This window comes from Micropterus salmoides, unplaced genomic scaffold, assembly GCF_014851395.1.
Source record: "Micropterus salmoides isolate LMB-PRFRI ecotype aquatic unplaced genomic scaffold, ASM1485139v1 Ms_hic_scaffold_2, whole genome shotgun sequence".
Classification (NCBI taxonomy): Eukaryota; Metazoa; Chordata; class Actinopteri; order Centrarchiformes; family Centrarchidae; genus Micropterus; species Micropterus salmoides.
This window is the reverse complement of record NW_024041150.1, coordinates 46,919,512-46,939,311: the sequence shown is the minus strand read 5'-3', so window position 1 is coordinate 46,939,311 and position 19,800 is coordinate 46,919,512. Positions and strand designations below refer to the sequence as shown.

Below are 19,800 nucleotides of genomic sequence, written 5' to 3'. Positions count from 1 at the left end.
TTGTGTGTGTGTGAGAGAGCGTTTCAGTAGTTTGTGTGAGAGAGAGCGTTTCAGTAGTGTGTGTGAGAGAGAGAGTTTCAGTTGTGTGTGTGTGAGAGAGCGTTTCAGTAGTGTGTGTGAGAGAGAGCGTTTCAGTAGTGTGTGTGTGAGAGAGCGTTTCAGTAGTGTGTGTGAGAGAGAGCGTTTCAGTAGTGTGTGTGTGAGAGAGCGTTTCAGTAGTTTGTGTGTGAGAGAGAGTTTCAGTTGTGTGTGTGAGAGAGAGCGTTTCAGTAGTGTGTGTGAGAGAGAGCGTTTCAGTAGTGTGTGTGAGAGAGAGCGTTTCAGTAGTTTGTGTGTGAGAGAGAGTTTCAGTTGTGTGTGTGAGAGAGAGCGTTTCAGTAGTGTGTGTGTGAGAGAGCGTTTCAGTAGTGTGTGTGAGAGAGAGCGTTTCAGTAGTGTGTGTGAGAGAGAGCGTTTCAGTAGTTTGTGTGTGAGAGAGCGTTTCAGTAGTGTGTGTGAGAGAGAGCGTTTCAGTAGTGTGTGTGAGAGAGAGCGTTTCAGTAGTTTGTGTGTGAGAGAGCGTTTCAGTAGTTTGTGTGTGAGAGAGCGTTTCAGTAGTGTGTGTGTGAGAGAGCGTTTCAGTAGTGTGTGTGAGAGAGAGCGTTTCAGTAGTGTGTGTGAGAGAGAGCGTTTCAGTAGTTTGTGTGTGAGAGAGCGTTTCAGTAGTGTGTGTGAGAGAGCGTTTCAGTAGTGTGTGAGAGAGAGCGTTTCAGTAGTTTGTGTGAGAGAGAGCGTTTCAGTAGTGTGTGTGAGAGAGAGCGTTTCAGTAGTGTGTGTGTGAGAGAGCGTTTCAGTAGTGTGTGAGAGAGAGCGTTTCAGTAGTTTGTGTGTGAGAGAGCGTTTCAGTAGTGTGTGTGTGAGAGAGCGTTTCAGTAGTGTGTGTGTGAGAGAGCGTTTCAGTAGTGTGTGTGTGAGAGAGCGTTTCAGTAGTGTGTGAGAGAGAGCGTTTCAGTAGTTTGTGTGTGAGAGAGCGTTTCAGTAGTGTGTGTGAGAGAGCGTTTCAGTAGTGTGTGTGTGAGAGAGCGTTTCAGTAGTGTGTGAGAGAGAGCGTTTCAGTAGTTTGTGTGAGAGAGAGCGTTTCAGTAGTGTGTGTGAGAGAGAGCGTTTCAGTAGTGTGTGTGTGAGAGAGCGTTTCAGTAGTGTGTGAGAGAGAGCGTTTCAGTAGTTTGTGTGTGAGAGAGCGTTTCAGTAGTGTGTGTGTGAGAGAGCGTTTCAGTAGTGTGTGTGTGAGAGAGCGTTTCAGTAGTGTGTGTGAGAGAGAGCGTTTCAGTAGTGTGTGTGTGAGAGAGCATTTCAGTAGTGTGTGAGAGAGAGCGTTTCAGTAGTGTGTGTGTGAGAGAGCGTTTCAGTAGTTTGTGTGTGAGAGAGCGTTTCATTTTCAATCACTTGCATCTGGAAGGAATGTCATGTTAGAAACGTTTTTATCTTTGGTAGAACATGTGCTCTGTTAGCTGGCAGCACAGCAGTAGCTAGCTCTGCTCTCTAAACTGTGTTTTCATACAGCTACAGTGCTTGTTTTACACTTTGATATGAATTGTGCAGGTAATAGTTAGTCTTTCATATTTAATTTCTCCATGTTTTGGGTACTGATTCTGTGGAGCAGTTGGTCAGTTTTCAGCAACATGGTGAGCTCCATGTAAGAGGATGCAGTTAGCTCTAAGTACTGATGTTGTGTGTATTAATACTTCTAATAAGGTAAAGCCGTACCTTAATGGTAAAAGTATCTAGATATATTGGAGAGTTGCTTGTTAATAATGTTATTTTAACATATTTCTGCAAGAGTTTCTATACAGATTTATACATTTGTTTAAGATTCTACAGAGATTTTTTTTTTTATCTACAGCAATTACAGAATTTTTTTTACAGTAAATATCAGTTTTTAAAAAACAATATTTTCCTGTTATTTGACGGTAAGTGGTTGCATTATAATTTTTTACAGTGCAGAAAAGGTCTGATCGCTGCATCTCTGATTGTCCACTAACTGTTTAGAAAGTGAAGCTGCTGACCTCTGACCTTTAGTAAACCCTGTTCTCCTTTAATAGGTCTGTCTGTGCTGACTGCTGCAGGTGTGCTGACTGCTGCAGGTGAGCTGATGGAAGTCTGTCTGTCTGTTGACCTCTGACCTTTACTGACCTCTGTCCACCTGTTGCAGGTGCAGCTGTGTTGCTGTGTGGACTGATGGTTTCTGCAGGTGAGCTGATGGAAGGTAATTATTTCTAAAAAAGATCCAGAACAAGTTGAGCAGCAGTAGAATAAATCACAGGTGGAGACTATAGAAATACAAACAGGAACCATAATGATGTCAAAATAAGATGAACTGAGACCAAACAACAACCATTAAACATCTTAGTGAAAGTCAGATTAGAACATGATACCACAGTGAACCACATTTGGTCCTACAGCTGTTTGTTGATACTTCTGGCTGAACTGAACAGAAAATGAAGGCAGAAACAGGGCTGGGTGTCGCTACTCCATACTTTAAGGTAAACAGCTCAGTACTGAGTAGGATCAGAACGAGTTCTGCGTTCAATCCTTTCTGTAACCAGATCAGGGAAGATTTGCCTGTTTGTATAGTTTCTCTTGCAGCCAGACACACAAGCAGCACGTGGAAACAAAGAGAAGGCCGCGCCTCTTTTTTCTTTTCCTGCTTCTGAGGCTGCAGGTGCCTCGTCCACACCTGACTTTAACAGCCCCTCAGCATCGGCTGCGTCTCAGGCATGTTCGTCACTGTTACAAGTTTTTCACCACAAGCTTGTCTTTCCCTTTGTTTCATCTTCTCTGTGCGTTTTTATTTGTAATTCACATCACTTGTCTCAGATCGATGACTGTTATATTCATCTAAAGCTGCTTTTCCTCACGGAGCCTCCTGCTGCTTCTATCAGATGCAGTCGGTGTGATGGGCTGGATGTGCAGGCTTTCTTTTCCTCTGCTTCTGTAGAGTCTGTAGTGTAGTTTAGTGACTCCTTTCAGCAGCCTCTTCCTGTCGTTTGGAGGAGTCTGAGACTCACCACTAAAGGAAGAAGCAGTCGCGGAGCAGCCAGGACAAAAAAGAGCTCTTTAAGATTTATTGGTCCAAAGTTACCAAAATGATTCAGAAACTCCTGTCGTCCTTCCTCTCATGATGCTGCGCCTGAGCCATCTGATTTCCAGTATTTTTATAGACACTTGTTTCAGACAGTAAAAAGAAAATAGATCAGCTTGCTTCTCCATAAGTACAATAAAAAATAATAATACCAATCAGCTGTATGGCTTCAGCAGGTATCACTGAAGTACTCTGTTGGTATCAGTAGCACTTTAACTGGTTTTGCTACTGGTATTGTAAAACTCTAAACCAAACCCAGCCCTGGGTAAAAACTAGTCTTGATGAGAGTCCTTGTTTTTAATTCCTTGGATGTTGCAAACCTACTTGTCAACAAAGCTGACTGTGATTCTTGTTCTCCTCCGTCAGCCTCCTCTCTGTCTGTGCTCAGACTCTGCTGCCATCTAGTGGTCTTCTGTCCGTACTGCGTCTCTACTGGTCTGATGCTGTCCATCTGCTGCGGCAGGAAGACGGGAAACCGAGCGGCCGTCTCCACGGAGATGACCCGGCGGGTCGGAGGAAGCGATGACATCGCTGCTGATGTCACCGCTGAGCACGCCTTCTGAGCTGTGAACACAGTGACAGCAGCTGTCTTTAACGTGGACATGAGAGTTTCTACCATCTGCTCTTATGGAGACGCTGCTGGAGAGCTTTGTCTTCTAGTGTTTCTCAACGGGGGCGGTACAGACTCCCCAGGGGGCGTTGGAGGACGATGGGGGGCGCTGGAAGCAATATTTTGGAAGGGGGGGGGGGGGGGGGGGGGGCTGAGCTGCTCTTGGGGGGCGTTTGTTGGTTGGAAAATCTAAGGCGAGTTTACACTTAAGATTCACAACAATACGAGTTTAAACTTTAAACTATTTGCAAATAACTGTGGTCTGCAACATTAAAACCTGCCAGTTTAGTCCACTGTGACTGTATATTTTTTTCTCCATCAGCTTCGTGCTGCCTTCACGGGAAGTCGGAGTATCGTCTCTAAAATGTTAACCACATGGCGTTTACTATAAAAATGTAACGTTAAAAACTGAAGCCCTGTCTTGCTCTGTTGGGGATTGTAAGCGGCGCTTTATCAGAGGTGCTGAAGTTAACAGGTCACAAATATTCTGAATTCTCTTTAAACAGGCTAAAGACGTTAGTCTCCCATTGCGACTCTTTTTCTTTACATGTCAGAGAACTCAGATAAGTGGGAGAGATTCTGAATGTGCAGAAAGGTTTGAACATGAGCAGATAAGTTACAGTGTTTCCTGTACGTTCATTTATTTGTAGCGTCCTGCCACAATATCAACGCTGACCGCCAAACATTGATTTTCGATTTTTCTTTACTAGGCCTATTTGCCTTCACACACAGTTTCAGGGAGGAAAAGTAACTTGTTCATTAAATATAATTACTTTTCACATGGTGTTTTTTGTTACCTGTGAAAGTAATTAATATGTTGTTTGTCATTCAATTATGTGTTTTCCCATGTTTTTAATAACAATAGTAACAACAACAATAAAAAAAAAAAACAATATTCAGGGCAAATAGCCAACTCCTTTTTTGATGGGGGGCGGTAAGGGACCTGGATAATGGATAGGGGGGCGAAAGAAAGGGCAAAAAAGGTTGAGAACCACTGTCTGACACGTTGCTCCAGAATCTTGCTCAGGTGAGAAACTGGGTTGAGATCTGGTGACTGTAAAGGCCGCAGCATTTTATTCACATCATTTTCATCCTCACCAAAGCGTTCAGTGACCCTGCTGCACGAAGCATCTGCATCTGATGTTCCTCCTCTCTGATTCAGCTTCTTTCATTTGTCCCCGTCTGTTTTGAAGCAATTGTGCCGGAATTGTGTCGAGGCTCGGAAACACTTCGACACTCGTCTCCACGGTGACACCTACTGGTCACTTTTGATGTCGACACATGTTGGTAGTGGTTTCGTTGAAACAATGACTGACCGGCGCCTTATCAATACATGACCAACAGGATTTCAGAGAAATCACCACACAACAAACACACAAGCGCCTTCAGATTGTCAGAGACAGCAGACGGGGATCGCAACAAAAGTTTAATAAAACACATCTGTGTGTTGTTTCACAAGTAATCACTCATTTAGCCAACGCTTTTCTCAAAAGGGAACCACAATTGTTGTGTCAGAGGGTCCAGTGTCTTGCTCAGGGACACATGTATCACAGTGGGAATCGAACCCAGGTCTCTCACACTAAAGGCATATATCTAAACCACAACCCTATCCATTGTCATGAGCGGAATACTTTATTGATCTACGAGGGTGAAGTCTTTGTTGCAGATACTCACAAGGCATAAAAGGAACAGACATAACAGGTAGTTGAAGTTAGTGAGTAGAGAATATAATAAAGTATACAAATCTAAGAAAATAATAATAAATGATAATAAATGTGGAGATCTACAGTATGATACAGTAGCTTATTAACAGAGGTGTAACTATAATAAATGCGGAGATCTACAGTATGATACAGTAGCTTATTAACAGAGGTGTAACTATAATAAATGTGGAGATCTACAGTATGATACAGTAGCTTATTAACAGAGGTGTAACTATAATAAATGCGGAGATCTACAGTATGATACAGTAGCTTATTAACAGAGGTGTAACTATAATAAATGTGGAGATCTACAGTATGATACAGTAGCTTATTAACAGAGGTGTAACTATAATAAATGCGGAGATCTACGGTATGATACGGTAGCTTATTAACAGAGGTGTAACTATAATAAATGTGGAGATCTACAGTATGATACAGTAGCTTATTAACAGAGGTGTAACGATAATAAATGTGGAGATCTACAGTATGATACAGTAGCTTATTAACAGAGGTGTAACTATAATAAATGCGGAGATCTACAGTATGATACAGTAGCTTATTAACAGAGGTTTAACTATAATAAATGTGGAGATCTACAGTATGATACAGTAGCTTATTAACAGAGGTGTAATGATAATAAATGTGGAGATCTACAGTATGATACAGTAGCTTATTAACAGAGGTGTAACTATAATAAATGCGGAGATCTACAGTATGATACAGTAGCTTATTAACAGAGGTGTAACGATAATAAATGCGGAGATCTACAGTATGATACAGTAGCTTATTAACAGAGGTGTAACTATAATAAATGCGGAGATCTACAGTATGATACAGTAGCTTATTAACAGAGGTGTAACTATAATAAATGCGGAGATCTACAGTATGATACAGTAGCTTATTAACAGAGGTGTAACTATAATAAATGTGGAGATCTACAGTATGATACAGTAGCTTATTAACAGAGGTGTAACTATAATAAATGCGGAGATCTACAGTATGATACAGTAGCTTATTAACAGAGGTGTAACTATAATAAATGTGGAGATCTACAGTATGATACAGTAGCTTATTAACAGAGGTGTAACTATAATAAATGTGGAGATCTACAGTATGATACAGTAGCTTATTAACAGAGGTGTAACTATAATCAATGTGGAGATCTACAGTATGATACAGTAGCTTATTAACAGAGGTGTAACTATAATAAATGCGGAGATCTACAGTATGATACAGTAGCTTATTAACAGAGGTGTAACGATAATAAATGCAGAGATCTACAGTATGATACAGTAGCTTATTAACAGAGGTGTAACTATAATAAATGCGGAGATCTACAGTATGATACAGTAGCTTATTAACAGAGGTGTAACGATAATAAATGCGGAGATCTACAGTATGATACAGTAGCTTATTAACAGAGGTGTAACGATAATAAATGCAGAGATCTACAGTATGATACAGTAGCTTATTAACAGAGGTGTAACGATAATAAATGCAGAGATCTACAGTATGATACAGTAGCTTATTAACAGAGGTGTAACGATAATAAATGCGGAGATCTACAGTATGATACAGTAGCTTATTAACAGAGGTGTAACTATAATAAATGCGGAGATCTACAGTATGATACAGTAGCTTATTAACAGAGGTGTAACTATAATAAATGCGGAGATCTACAGTATGATACAGTAGCTTATTAACAGAGGTGTAACTATAATAAATGTGGAGATCTACAGTATGATACAGTAGCTATTAACAGAGGTGTAACTATAATAAATGTGGAGATCTACAGTATGATACAGTAGCTTATTAACAGAGGTGTAACTATAATAAATGTGGAGATCTACAGTATGATACAGTAGCTTATTAACAGAGGTGTAACTATAATAAATGTGGAGATCTACAGTATGATACAGTAGCTTATTAACAGAGGTGTAACTATAATAAATGCGGAGATCTACAGTATGATACAGTAGCTTATTAACAGAGGTGTAACTATAATAAATGCGGAGATCTACAGTATGATACAGTAGCTTATTAACAGAGGTGTAACTATAATAAATGCGGAGATCTACAGTATGATACAGTAGCTTATTAACAGAGGTGTAACTATAATAAATGTGGAGATCTACAGTATGATACAGTAGCTTATTAACAGAGGTGTAACTATAATAAATGTGGAGATCTACAGTATGATACAGTAGCTTATTAACAGAGGTGTAACTATAATAAATGTGGAGATCTACAGTATGATACAGTAGCTTATTAACAGAGGTGTAACTATAATAAATGTGGAGATCTACAGTATGATACAGTAGCTTATTAACAGAGGTGTAACGATAATAAATGTGGAGATCTACAGTATGATACAGTAGCTTATTAACAGAGGTGTAACGATAATAAATGTGGAGATCTACAGTATGATACAGTAGCTTATTAACAGAGGTGTAACTATAATAAATGTGGAGATCTACAGTATGATACAGTAGCTTATTAACAGAGGTGTAACTATAATAAATGTGGAGATCTACAGTATGATACAGTAGCTTATTAACAGAGGTGTAATGATAATAAATGTGCAATGCTCATGCTCATACTAAATTTACATTAGCATGCTAAGACCAATGCTACCTCTGGCTTAAATGAAGGCATGGTGCAGCCCCATGACAAGAAGCATGATGAACATCAACAATGACAACGAGCTGGTGAGACCTGTAGAGAGACTCCTGCACAGCACAGGAAGGTGATAGAAGGAAAGTGCAGGATTTCAATTCAATTCAATTCAATTTCATTTATATAGCGCCAAATCACAACAACAGTTATCTCACAGCGCTTTTCATAAAAGAGCAGGTCTAGACCGTACTCTGTGATGCTATTTACAGAAGCCCAACAGTTCCTTTTAAGAGGCAGAAACCTCGAGCAGAACCATGGCTCAGGGTGGGCGGCCATCTGACCTGCAGCCACAGATCCAGACTCCACAGCTCCAGAGCCAGAAAACCTGCAGGAAGTGATGAAGGAGGAGAGAGGAGAGAGACGAGAAAGCACAGGACTACCAGAAAGGGGAGAAGTTGAGTTAGTAACATGCAATAATGGGATGAGGTTGCATACAGAGGGAGAGAAAGTAGAGGAGAGAGGAGCTCAGTGCATCATGGGAAATCCCCCGGCAGTCTAGGCCTATAGCAGCATAACTAAGGGATGGTTCAGGACTCACCTGAGCCAGCCCTAACTATAAGCTTTATCAAAGAGGAAAGTCTAAAGCCTACTCTTAAATGTGGAGATGGTGTCTGCCTCCTGAACCCAAACTGGAACCTGGTTCCACAGGAGAGGAGCTTGATAGCTGAACGCTCTGGCTCCTAGTCTACTTTTGGAGACTCTAGGAACCACAAGTAACCCTGCATTCTGGGAGCGCAGTGCTCTGGTGGGGTAGTAAGGTACTATGAGCTCTTTAAGATAAGATGGTGCCTGACCATTAAGAGCTTTGTAGGTAAGAAGAATGATTTCTAGAAGAATTCTATTCTGGATTTTACTGGAAGCCAATGCAAAGAAGCTAAGACAGGAGAAATGTGATCTCTTTTCCTGGTTCCTGTCAGAACACGTGCTGCAGCATTCTGGATCAGCTGAAGAGTCTTAATGGACTTTTTCGAGCAGCCTGATAATAAGGAATTGCAGTAATCCAGCCTAGAAGTAACAAATGCATGGACTAGTTTTTCTGCATCATTTTTAGACAGGATGTTCCTGATTTTCGAAATATTACGTAGGTGAAAAAAGGCGGTCCTTGAAATTTGCTTAATGTGAGACTTAAACGACATGTCCTGATCAAAGATAACTCCAAGATTCCTCACAGTGGTGCTGGAGGCCAAGGCGATGCCATCCAGGGAAACTATATCTTTAGATAATGCGTCACGGAGGTGCTTAGGCCCCAGAGCAATAACTTCAGTTTAATCTGAGTTTAACATTAGAAAATTACAGGTCATCCAGGTTTTAACATCCTGAAGGCACATTTGAAGTTTAGCTAACTGATGAGTTTCATCTGGTTTGATCGATAGATATAACTGAGTATCATCTGCATAACAATGAAAGCTTATTTCCTGATAATATTGCCTAAAGGAAACATATATAAAGTGAAGAGGATTGGTCCGAGGACAGATCCTTGAGGAACTCCATGAGTAACTTTGGCGTGCATGGAGGACTCATCGTTAACATGTACAAACTGAAATCGATCTGATAAATAGGACTTAAACCAGCTTAGAGCGGTTCCTTTAATGCCAATGAAATATTCCAGTCTCTGCAATAGGATCTGATGGTCAATGGTATCAAATGCAGCACTAAGATCTAATAAAACCAGTACAGAGACAAGTCCTTTGTCTGATGCAATAAGGAGGTCATTAGTAATTTTCACCTGTGCTGTCTCTGTGCTATGATGAGCTCTAAATCCTGACTGAAAATCCTCAAATAAACTATTGCTCTGTAGAAAGTCACACAGCTGTTTAGCAACTGCTTTCTCCAGAACCTTAGAGAGAAATGGAAGGTTAGATATAGGTCTATAGTTGGCTAAAACATCCGGATCAAGTTTGGGCTTTTTCAGAAGAGGTTTAATTACAGCTACTTTAAAGTACTGTGGTACATAGCCTGTTGATAAAGATAGATTGATCATATCTAGTATAGAGGTGCTGACTAAGGGTAAAACATCTTTAAGCAGCCTAGTCGGGATGGGGTCTAAGAGGCAGGTTGATGGTTTAGATGAAGAAATTATTGAAGTTAGTTGGTAAAGATTGAGGGAAGCAAAACAGTCTAAACATATATCTGGTTCTACAGCTGTTTCTAAGGTTCCTGAGTTTAGGGATAAGTCGGTACCAGTTGAGGGCAGGTCTTGGTGAATTTTGTCTCTAGCTAGAATTTTATCATTAAAGAAGCTCATGAAGTTGTAACTACTGAGAGCTATGGGAATCTCTGTCAGCCTGGCTACAGTGCTGAAAAGAAACCTGGGGTTGTTCCTATTTTCCTCTATTAATGACGAGTAGTACGCTGCTCTGGCATTACGGAGGGCCTTCCTATAAGTTTTAAGACTATCTTGCCAAATTAAACGAGAATTTTCCACTTTGGTGGAACGCCAATTCCTCTCAAGTTTCCGCGATATTTGCTTTAATTTGCGAGTTTCAGTGTTATACCATGGAGCTAACCGTCTTTGTTTTATTATTTTCTTTTTTAGAGGGGCTACAGAGTCGAGTGTCATTCGCAGCGAGCCTGCAGCACTATCAACAAGATGATCGATTTGGGAGGGACTGAAACTAGCATAGGAGTCCTCTGTTACTTTGTGACTTGATAATGAATTTAGAGCTGATGGAATCGCATCCTTAAATTTAGCTACAGCACTATCAGACAGACATCTTGTATAGAAATTTTTGCCCAATGGCGTGTAGTTCAGCAATACAAACTCAAAAGTTATCAAACAGTGGTCGGACAAAGAGGGATTCTGTGGGAACCCCACGAAATGTTCAATTTCAATACCATATACCAAAACAAGGGTGTGGTTAAAACAGTGAGTCGGTTCATGAACACTCTGAGAGAAGCCAATGGAATCTAACAGAGAGATAAACGCAGTACTAAAGCTGTCATTCTCAACATCCACATGATAATTAAAATCCCCTACAATAATAACTTTGTCCGTTTTAAGGACTAAAGTTGAATTGGTTGCAGTGATTTCCAACTTGGGTGTGAAAGACCAAGAACAAGACTTTCAAATGAGTTATAGTTTAGTTTAGGTTTAGAGCTGATTAGTAGGCTAGAGTGGAAGATAGCTGCAACTCCACCTCCTCGGCCTGTGCCTCGAGGAATGTGAGTATTAATATGACTGGGAGGGGTGGATTCATTTAGGCTAACATATTCTCCATCACCCAGCCAGGTTTCAGTAAGACAAAATAAATCAATATCATAATCTGATATTAGTTCATTTACTAGTACACCTTTAGAAGAGAGAGATCTGATGTTTAAGAGTCCACATTTAACTCTCCTATTCGTTTGCACTATTGCTCTTGTGGTTTTAATTTTTATAAGGTTTTTATGCACAGCTCCTCTTCTGTTTACCTTTTTAAATAATTTCGATGGTCGGGGGACAGACACCATCACTATGGGATTTTCACTAAGTAACTCCTGAAATGGAGGAGCAGAGAAGTGTGTTAGACTGCGACTCTGCGTAGGGTTTTGGGTGGGTAACTGCTGAAAAAGAAGGGCAGAGAAGTGTGTTAGACTGCAACTCTGCCTCCTGGTCTCAACTCTGGGTTGTCATGGATTTGGTCCACTAATAAACTTGGCCAGATTTCTAGAAATGAGAGCTGCTCCTTCCCAAGTGGGATGGATGCCGTCTCTCCGGATCAGACCAGGTCTTCCCCAGAAAGTCTGCCAATGATCTACAAAGCCCACATCGCTTGATGAACTGGATGAAAACTCAAAGTGGCATTACATGCTTCTTTTCAACAAATATGACACATATCTTGAAGCTTTTTATGATCACAGTCACAGCAGGCAGAAGTGTGAGATTCAGCAGTACTTCTCTGATGTAAGACAGAACCTGCAGGAGCTGGTTCATCAAAGAGGCTCCTTTAATGTCAAGCGAGAAGGAGGCTGATGAATCTGAAGAGATGCACCACAAGCAGGGCTTGACATTAACTTTTTTTGCTCACCAGCCACTGTGGCTAGTGGTTTTCCAAAGTTAGTAGCCACACAGCATTTTCACTAGCCACATTTTTGTTGCTGGGAAATAACGTTTTAAACTATTAAAGTTGACTGTGGCATTCCGCTCCATTACAACCCATTTTGGTTGTGAATGAACCATTTGAGCACCTGATTGTGGACTGTGTGGGTCCGTTACCAAGCTCAAAATCTGTCTGGTTGAGGCGGAACAGCCTAGAAATTTTGTTGATTTTGTCAATGGCTTTAAGCACCATCTCAGAATCAGAATCAGGTTTATTGCCAGGTACATTTTCACATTTGCCTTGGTATGAATTGGTGCTTAAAGTACACATAAAAACATAAATAGTAATATAAATATATAAAAAGTAAGGAGATCGAAAAAATTTACAAGTATACAAAAAAATATAAAACTTCTTCAGCTGCCGCAGGAACTACATCCTCTGCTGGACCTTCTTGGTGAGGGAGGTGATGTTCAGTTCCCACTTGAGTTCCTGGGAGATGATGGTGCCCAGGAAGCGGAAGGAGTCCACAGTGGTGACTGTGGAGTCACACAGGTTGATGGGGGAGGGTGGGGCTGGGCTCTTTCTGAAGTCCACGACCATCTCACTGTCTGTTCTGGCTGCACCAGGACACCAGATGGTCGATCTCCCACCTGTATGCGGACTCATCCCCACCTGAGATGAGCCCAATGAGGGTGGTGTCATCCGCAAACTTCAGGAGCTTGACAGACTGGTGACTGGAGGTGCAGCTATTGGTGTACAGGGAGAAGAGAAGGGGGGAAAGAACGCAGCCTTGAGTGAAACCGGTGCTGAGAGTCCTGGGATCAGAGACCTCTTTTCCCAGCTTCACGTGCTGCTTCCTGTCCGTCAGGAAGTCTGTGATCCACCTGCGGGTGGAGTCAGGCACGTTCAGCTGAGAGAGTTTGTCCTGCAGCAGGGCCGGGATGATGGTGTTGAAAGCAGAGCTGAAATCCACAAACAGGATCTTGGCGTAGGTTCCTGGGGAGTCCAGGTGCTGGAGGATGTAGTGAAGGGCCAGGAGTGGGTCTGTAATGGATTTCAGGTGGGACAACAAAAGGCGCTCAAAGGACTTCAAACCACAGATGTAAGGGCGACGGGTCTGTAGTCGTTTAGTCCAGTGGTCCTTGGTTTCTTGGGGACAGGGATGATGGTGGAGACTTTGAAGCAGGGTGGCACATTGCATGACTCCAGTGAGGTGTTAAAAATGTCTGTGAACTGTGTCTGTTTGTAGCAGGTGAAATGGCGAGGGAGAAATTGCAGGTGTCGCAGAGTAAGATGAAAAACATCTATGATCGGCGTGCAGGACATCAAGAGTTTAGTCCGGGAGATCAAGTTCTTGCCCTTATGCCTGTTGTGAGCTCACCGTTTCAGGCTAAATATACTGGTCCTTATAGAGTTGTTGAGATGAGGTCTGACCTGAATTACATAATTGCAACACCAGGACGGAAAAAGTCAACACAGTTATATCACGTTAAGCTTCTCAAGCCATATTACAGGTGCTGGTCATATAATTAGAATATCATCAAAAAGTTGATTTATTTCAGTAATTCCATTCAAAAAGTGAAACTTGTATAATAACACAATAACACAGACTGATATATTTCAAGTGTTCATTCCTTTTAATTTTGATGATTATAAATGATTATTATAACTGACAACTAATGAAAACCCCAAAATCAGTATCTCAGAAAATTAGATATGTATAAACATGAGGCTGAGGTAAGCCAGACAGTGAGAGACAAGATGCATCCTGTTCTGCTTGTGAGTTCGGTTTCAGAATCACAGGAGGCAGATGGAGTGCCAGAACCAGATGACAGTTTGTCGTGTGGTCGTCTAAAAAATTCTGACACTTTGTAACCTTGAATGTAAATGCTCCGTATTTGTATAGCGCCTTTCTTTTCAACCACTCAAAGCGCTTTTACAGTACATCTGCATTCACACACTGAGCCAAAGTGCTCAAACGGAAACTAGTGCGAAACGAAAAGACTATTTCCGCCAGGGGCAATTCGGGGCTCAGTATCTTGCCCAAGGACACTTCGACACGCAAGGGATTTAACCTCCAACCTTCTGATTAACGGCCAACCCGCTCTACCTCCTGAGCCGCAGCCGCCACCTTGATAGTCTGCTGTTGCATTTGACTGAGTCTAAGCGTGGCGAGTTGTCTGATCTGATACAGAAATATCCGTGTTTGTTTGGCGGTTGTCCTACATGCACAAATTGGATCGAACATGATGTTGGAGATGCACAACCAATTAAACAGCGCTTTTACCGCATGTCTCCGGAGAAACTTAAACAGCTAGACTCTGAAGTTGCTAACATGCTGGAAAATAATATTGCTGTCCCTTCATCTTCTAGTTGGTCCTCTCTGTGTATTTTGGTCCCAAAGGCTGATAAATTGCCTAGAATTTGTACAGACTTAAGAAAGTTAAACTCAGTCACTAAACCAGATTCTGTATATATCAGGTTGGTTCTGCCAAATTTGTGAGCAAGTTCAACTTGCTTAAGGGATATTGGCAGGTTCCGTTGTCAGTGCATTTGTGTCAGCATTTGTTACCCCGTCTGGACTCTATTCTTGTGGAGTCATGCTTGTTAGTTTGAGGAACGCTCCGGCGACATTCCAACAGCGACATTTACCTAGATGATCTGGTTATTCATAGTGACACATGGCACTCTCATCTTAAATGCATTCGAGCTTTGTTTGACAGGTTGTCTGAGGCACGTCTGAATGTAAATTTGGCCAAATGTGAGTTTGCGAGGGCAAGTGAAGTATTTGGGATGTGTAGCGGGGCAGGGCTGTGTAGCTCCGGGCCAGGCAAAGTTAGGGCAGTAGAACACTTTCCTGTGCCTACAACTAAAAAAGAGTTGCAACGGTTTTTGGATCTAGTCGGAGACTATAGGAGTTTCTGTAAAAACTAAACTAAAAACCGTACAGTTATTTTTCCTCTGACTGAGTATGTTTGTGTGGTCTAATGAGTGTCAGCAAGCCTTTGAGAACATCACGTTTCTGTTGTGTTCGTCTCCTGTGTTAATGGCGCCACAGTTTAATAAAACATTTATGCTCCAAGTAGATGCAAGTCAGGTTGGTGCAGGTGCTGTTTTGTTACAGGAGGACGGTCAGGGAATGGCGAGACCAGTTAGCTTCTTTTCAAAAATACTTATCAGCTGAATTATTCAGTGATAGAGAAAGAAGTGCTGGCACTTGTTTGGGCTTTGCAGTATTATATTCTGTTTGAATTGTCATCTGAATCACTTTATATAAATTGTGACGACTTCCCCCCAGTCTTCCTGCCTGTGTGTGTCTTGTTTGGCAGATGTTGGGTGTGGCTTGTTGGGTGGAGCTGGGAGGGTCCAATGCATGTACCTGCCCCTCTGGGTTGGGCTTCCTAGAGGGCATAAAAGGGCTGCCTTTCTGGTAATCAGTCTCTCTGCTGGCCTGCTGCTTCAACTCCAGCCTTTGATCCTTTGTTTAATTTGCTGCACCCACCAACATGCATTACACTTCATTCCCACTCATCCACACACTTCTGACATGACTGATGTTCCTCACATCTACCCATGCCATAAACTTAGTTAAGTTCTTTGTTAGTTTGAGTTAAATAAACCACATTTGTTTCTATTATCTGTGTAAGGCCTCCCTTTTTGTTGCCAGCCTTGAGCCAGGTGGGTGTGGGTTGGAGGTGCAGGCTGGAGGTGCGGGCTGGTCCTTTTCGAGCTGGTTGGGGGTGTTTCCTTGGGATTTTGGTGCTCGGATTGGATGCTTGGTGGTTGTACGGGGATCCTGTGTGGGGAAGGACTGTGCTTTGGGGTGTGTCGGTAGTTGTTTTGTGGTCACGCCCTCTGGATCATGCTTGGGTCGAGTTGTGAGGTGCCAGGAGATTCCTGCCCCTAGGTAGGTCCTAGCTGAATGATTAGGCCAGTCAGGAATCTGGACCCAGTGGGTAGGACCATTCTAGCCTCCCTATGACCTCCTTCACCTTCCCCCCCTTTGGTCATGTCTCACTACATACACTCTTAGGACTCTGGGGGACGGGCAGGCTGCAGGGCGTTTGGTGGGTGGGGCTGCTTTATTGTGGCCTCGCCCTTCTTCCTCCCCCACTGGTCACCCCTCAATGTTAATTACACATTAGACACAGAGGGCTTGGGGGTGGGAGGGGAACATTGGGAGGCACCAATACCTGACAGTTATGGGGTGCCTGTGTCAAAACTACCCTCCTTCTGCTTCCCCCAGGCGGCTCTCTCACAGTGGGGGCACTCGGGAGTCCCTGGGCACATGGCCGGTGTTGTCGGTGTGAGTTTTGGCCCTCTACCTTGGGGGTAGTTGACTGGGAGGGCTCGGACCCCGTCCGGGGACGGGACTGGCATCGGGTTCATGGAGCTCGGGGGCTACTGGCTCTGCCTGCACTCTGGGGGGAGGATGCCTCTGGCTGGGCTCGGGGACTGACGGCCCTGGTTCTCCCTCATTATTGCTCCCTGGCGTCGGGGAGCTCCCTGGCATGGCTCTCTGCTGTTATCCCTCGGAGCGGGATGCGACTCTCCCAAGGACATGTGGTCTGGAGTCCTTTATGCATTGGGGGTTGGAGTCTGCCGGCGTGGCACGGATCATTCCAGTTGCGGTTTGGAGGGCTGCAATGGGATTGTCGGGTGATTGTCGATGCATCGTGATGCATTGTTTATTTTCTGTGCCGGGTCTCTGTAGGACTGCTGGGTGGAATCTGCATCCATTGGAATTCCTTGTTGGCTTGGCGGGACCATTTTGCATCCCTGGTTTGCTTCGTTGACCTCAGATACATGCTTCCCCATTTCTCTGTCGGCCGGTTGTCGAATTCCTCTGGAGTCTGAAGTATAAAGTTATCCAACGAAGGCTGAGGTCAAGGACAACTGGACTTCACTTGGTAGAAGAAACTAGAAGACGTTTCGTCCCTCATCCAAGAGACTTCTTCAGTTCTGACTGGCTGGTAGGGAAACTCAGCTATTTAACCTCTTGGATTGTTAGTTAGGATCATCGATACCGCTGGTTTGTTAGTGTTCTGTTGAGCACTGTTGTGTGTGTGCCGTGGTCGGTCCAGGTGCTGCTCTTCCGCAGGTTCTGCCCTTTGCGTTCTGTCTGTATTGTTTTTTTGGGAGTCTGTTGGTTCGGTCAGGGTCTTCCGCGTTTGTGTCATCCCACTCTGACTAACAACTACATTCTCTAACAGGCACACACACACACACACAGTCTCACGTATTGACACAAACAAATTTAGGTTTTCCCTGTTAGAATTTTTCTTGGTTCTATTTCAGGTACTTATTTAAATTAATTCTTATTATTCCAGCTCTTGTGGCTGTGCTGTGTTGCTTATTTATTGTGCTTGACTGTTTCTTGTTTTCATTTCTCTCTTAGTTGTCTTCCTATGTCAGCTGTTTATTTCTGCTGTTCAGCTGGTTGTCTTTTCTTATTTGTTTGTTTGTTGTTGTTTTTTCTCCGCCCAAAGCCCCCCTCCCCGTTCTCTTGCAGGTTTCACTGCTTTCTGCAATTGGTGTTTCCCTCTGCTATTTCTTGTTGTCCCAACAGCCATTCCTGTTCTCTTGCAGGTGTTGTCTGTTTGTGCTGTCTGTTTGTGCCCCCCCAGCCCCATGGCTGCCCGTTGACAAATCAATTCATAATTCAATAAATATGGCTTGTTCTTATCTTGTTAAAGTTAAAAGTTAATATCTTGTTAAAGTAAAATCTGTCAGGTACAATATGGTATCCAGATCCTCATACTCTATACCAGGCTGCTGTGCAGGACAGGTTTATTAAAATAAATAAATAAAGACAATTCTACCATAAGTTGGTGAAAAAATGTCTCCACGATGCAGGAAATTAAGTGTTTAATGCTCATAATCTTCCAGGGGAGGACCCCTAGACCCCCCCATTTATATATTTTACAATTGAATATTTCATCAAAATGGTGCTAAAATATCTTCTTGTCTTTTTATCGTGAACCCAATATTGGGAATCAAGCATGTGAGCAAAGATATCGTCACACCCCTAATCTGAACCCACCACTTTTCAACACAAAGTAAATTCCGGCTTTGCAAATAACTTTCTCTGGCTTACAATTCATACAGATTCTTCATAATATGGCAATGAAGTTGGTATTAAATTTCATCCTATGTGGTATTAAATGTCTTAAAAAGTCTTAAATTTAACTTCCTGGGGGTGCCCTGCCAGCATCCACTGACACTGTATCATAGACACTGACTGCTGGCAATGCTGCCTGCCATGCACTCCCTGATCACCCCTTTTCTCTTCAGGGTCAAGCATGCCCTCATGGTGATCGAATTCAGAATAAGATTATCCCAGATTATCTGAGGTAGCAAGAGACACAGCATCAGGATGTGGAGGCAAACCTGGAGGAGGCCGGTGTGGCAGATCCAAACGGCGGTGCTGATTTGCAGCCATGCATTAGATGGTGTCTTAGACATATTCTCCGACTGCCTCGTCATAAGGTCCACCTTGAGTGGTGGCCAAAAAGAGAACTTCACAACTGAATGTAATAACACTCCAAACAACAGCAGGCAATAGTGCACCCAGATTGACAACAACCACCAGAAAAGAAGAGTCAAAACGTTTGCACTTTGGAGCACCGCAGCAATAATAATAATAACAATTATAATTATTATAAATACAACAAGAAAACTAAATTCTACATATATCTGCTAGATCAGTTTGCTGTATTGAGCTGTATGTCCACTTGCTCAGTGCTACTGAGGAGGTTTCTACAACATTTCGGAGTGTATCTTCATGTAAAGGCTTTTATTGTGAAGGCGCTGCAGCTTCCTGTTCTATCTAAACTAAACCTTTCTTTGTGCGTCAGCAGCAGCAAGGTGGGAAGAGTTAAGGCTTCCTGTTTAAAGTCTCTGCTTCCTTCAGGAGGAACTGACAGAGATAAGGATCAGTAGGTAGGACAGGTCCACAGCTTTCAGTTTAACACTCACATGTTCATTTACATGGAAAGACATTTGTTCCTGTGATCATTCATGTTCATACATGAAAGTCCTTCTGTAATGTGTCTGCAGTCTAACTGATGAGGGAAAATCAACACTCACCATCATGTTTAAAATAACTTGTAAATGTGAGATTATATGAAGCTACAGTACATATTCTGCCCCCCGACCATCGAAATTATTTAAAAAGGTAAACAGAAGAGGAGCTGTGCATAAAAACCTCATAAAAATTAAAACCACAAGAGCAATAGTGCAAACGAATAGGAGAGTTAAATGTGGACTCTTAAACATCAGATCTCTCTCTTCTAAAGGTGTACTAGTAAATGAACTAATATCAGATTATGATATTGATTTATTTTGTCTTACTGAAACCTGGCTGGGTGATGGAGAATATGTTAGCCTAAATGAATCTTCCCTCCCAGTCATATTAATACTCACATTCCTCGAGGCACAGGCCGAGGAGGTGGAGTTGCAGCTATCTTCCACTCTAGCCTACTAATCAGCTCTAAACCTAAACTAAACTATAACTCATTTGAAAGCCTTGTTCTTGGTCTTTCACACCCAAGTTGGAAATCACTGCAACCAATTCTTTTTGTTATAGTGTACCGAGCACCTGGCCCGTATTCTGAATTCTTATCTGAATTTGAGTTTTTCTCAACTTTGAAACGTTTCCTCTCAACAGAC

The 19,800-nt window shown here is 42.5% G+C and overlaps 2 protein-coding genes across 2 annotated transcripts in view; both read left to right on the top strand.

The window, feature by feature from the left end:
* LOC119912421 overlaps positions 1-3,883 on the top strand; it is a 56,703-nt gene extending 52,820 nt beyond the window's left edge. Inside the window, exons 4-6 of the mRNA XM_038731621.1 lie at positions 2,082-2,123; positions 2,192-2,245; positions 3,488-3,883. Coding sequence (XP_038587549.1) covers positions 2,082-2,123; positions 2,192-2,245; positions 3,488-3,684 — 293 coding nt within the window. The 3' untranslated portion in view covers positions 3,685-3,883. The remainder of the gene's footprint in view (positions 1-2,081; positions 2,124-2,191; positions 2,246-3,487) is intronic.
* The window catches only part of LOC119912414 (Fc receptor-like A), a 190,262-nt gene that overhangs the window by 59,179 nt on the left and 111,283 nt on the right, over positions 1-19,800 (top strand). The window lies entirely within an intron of this gene.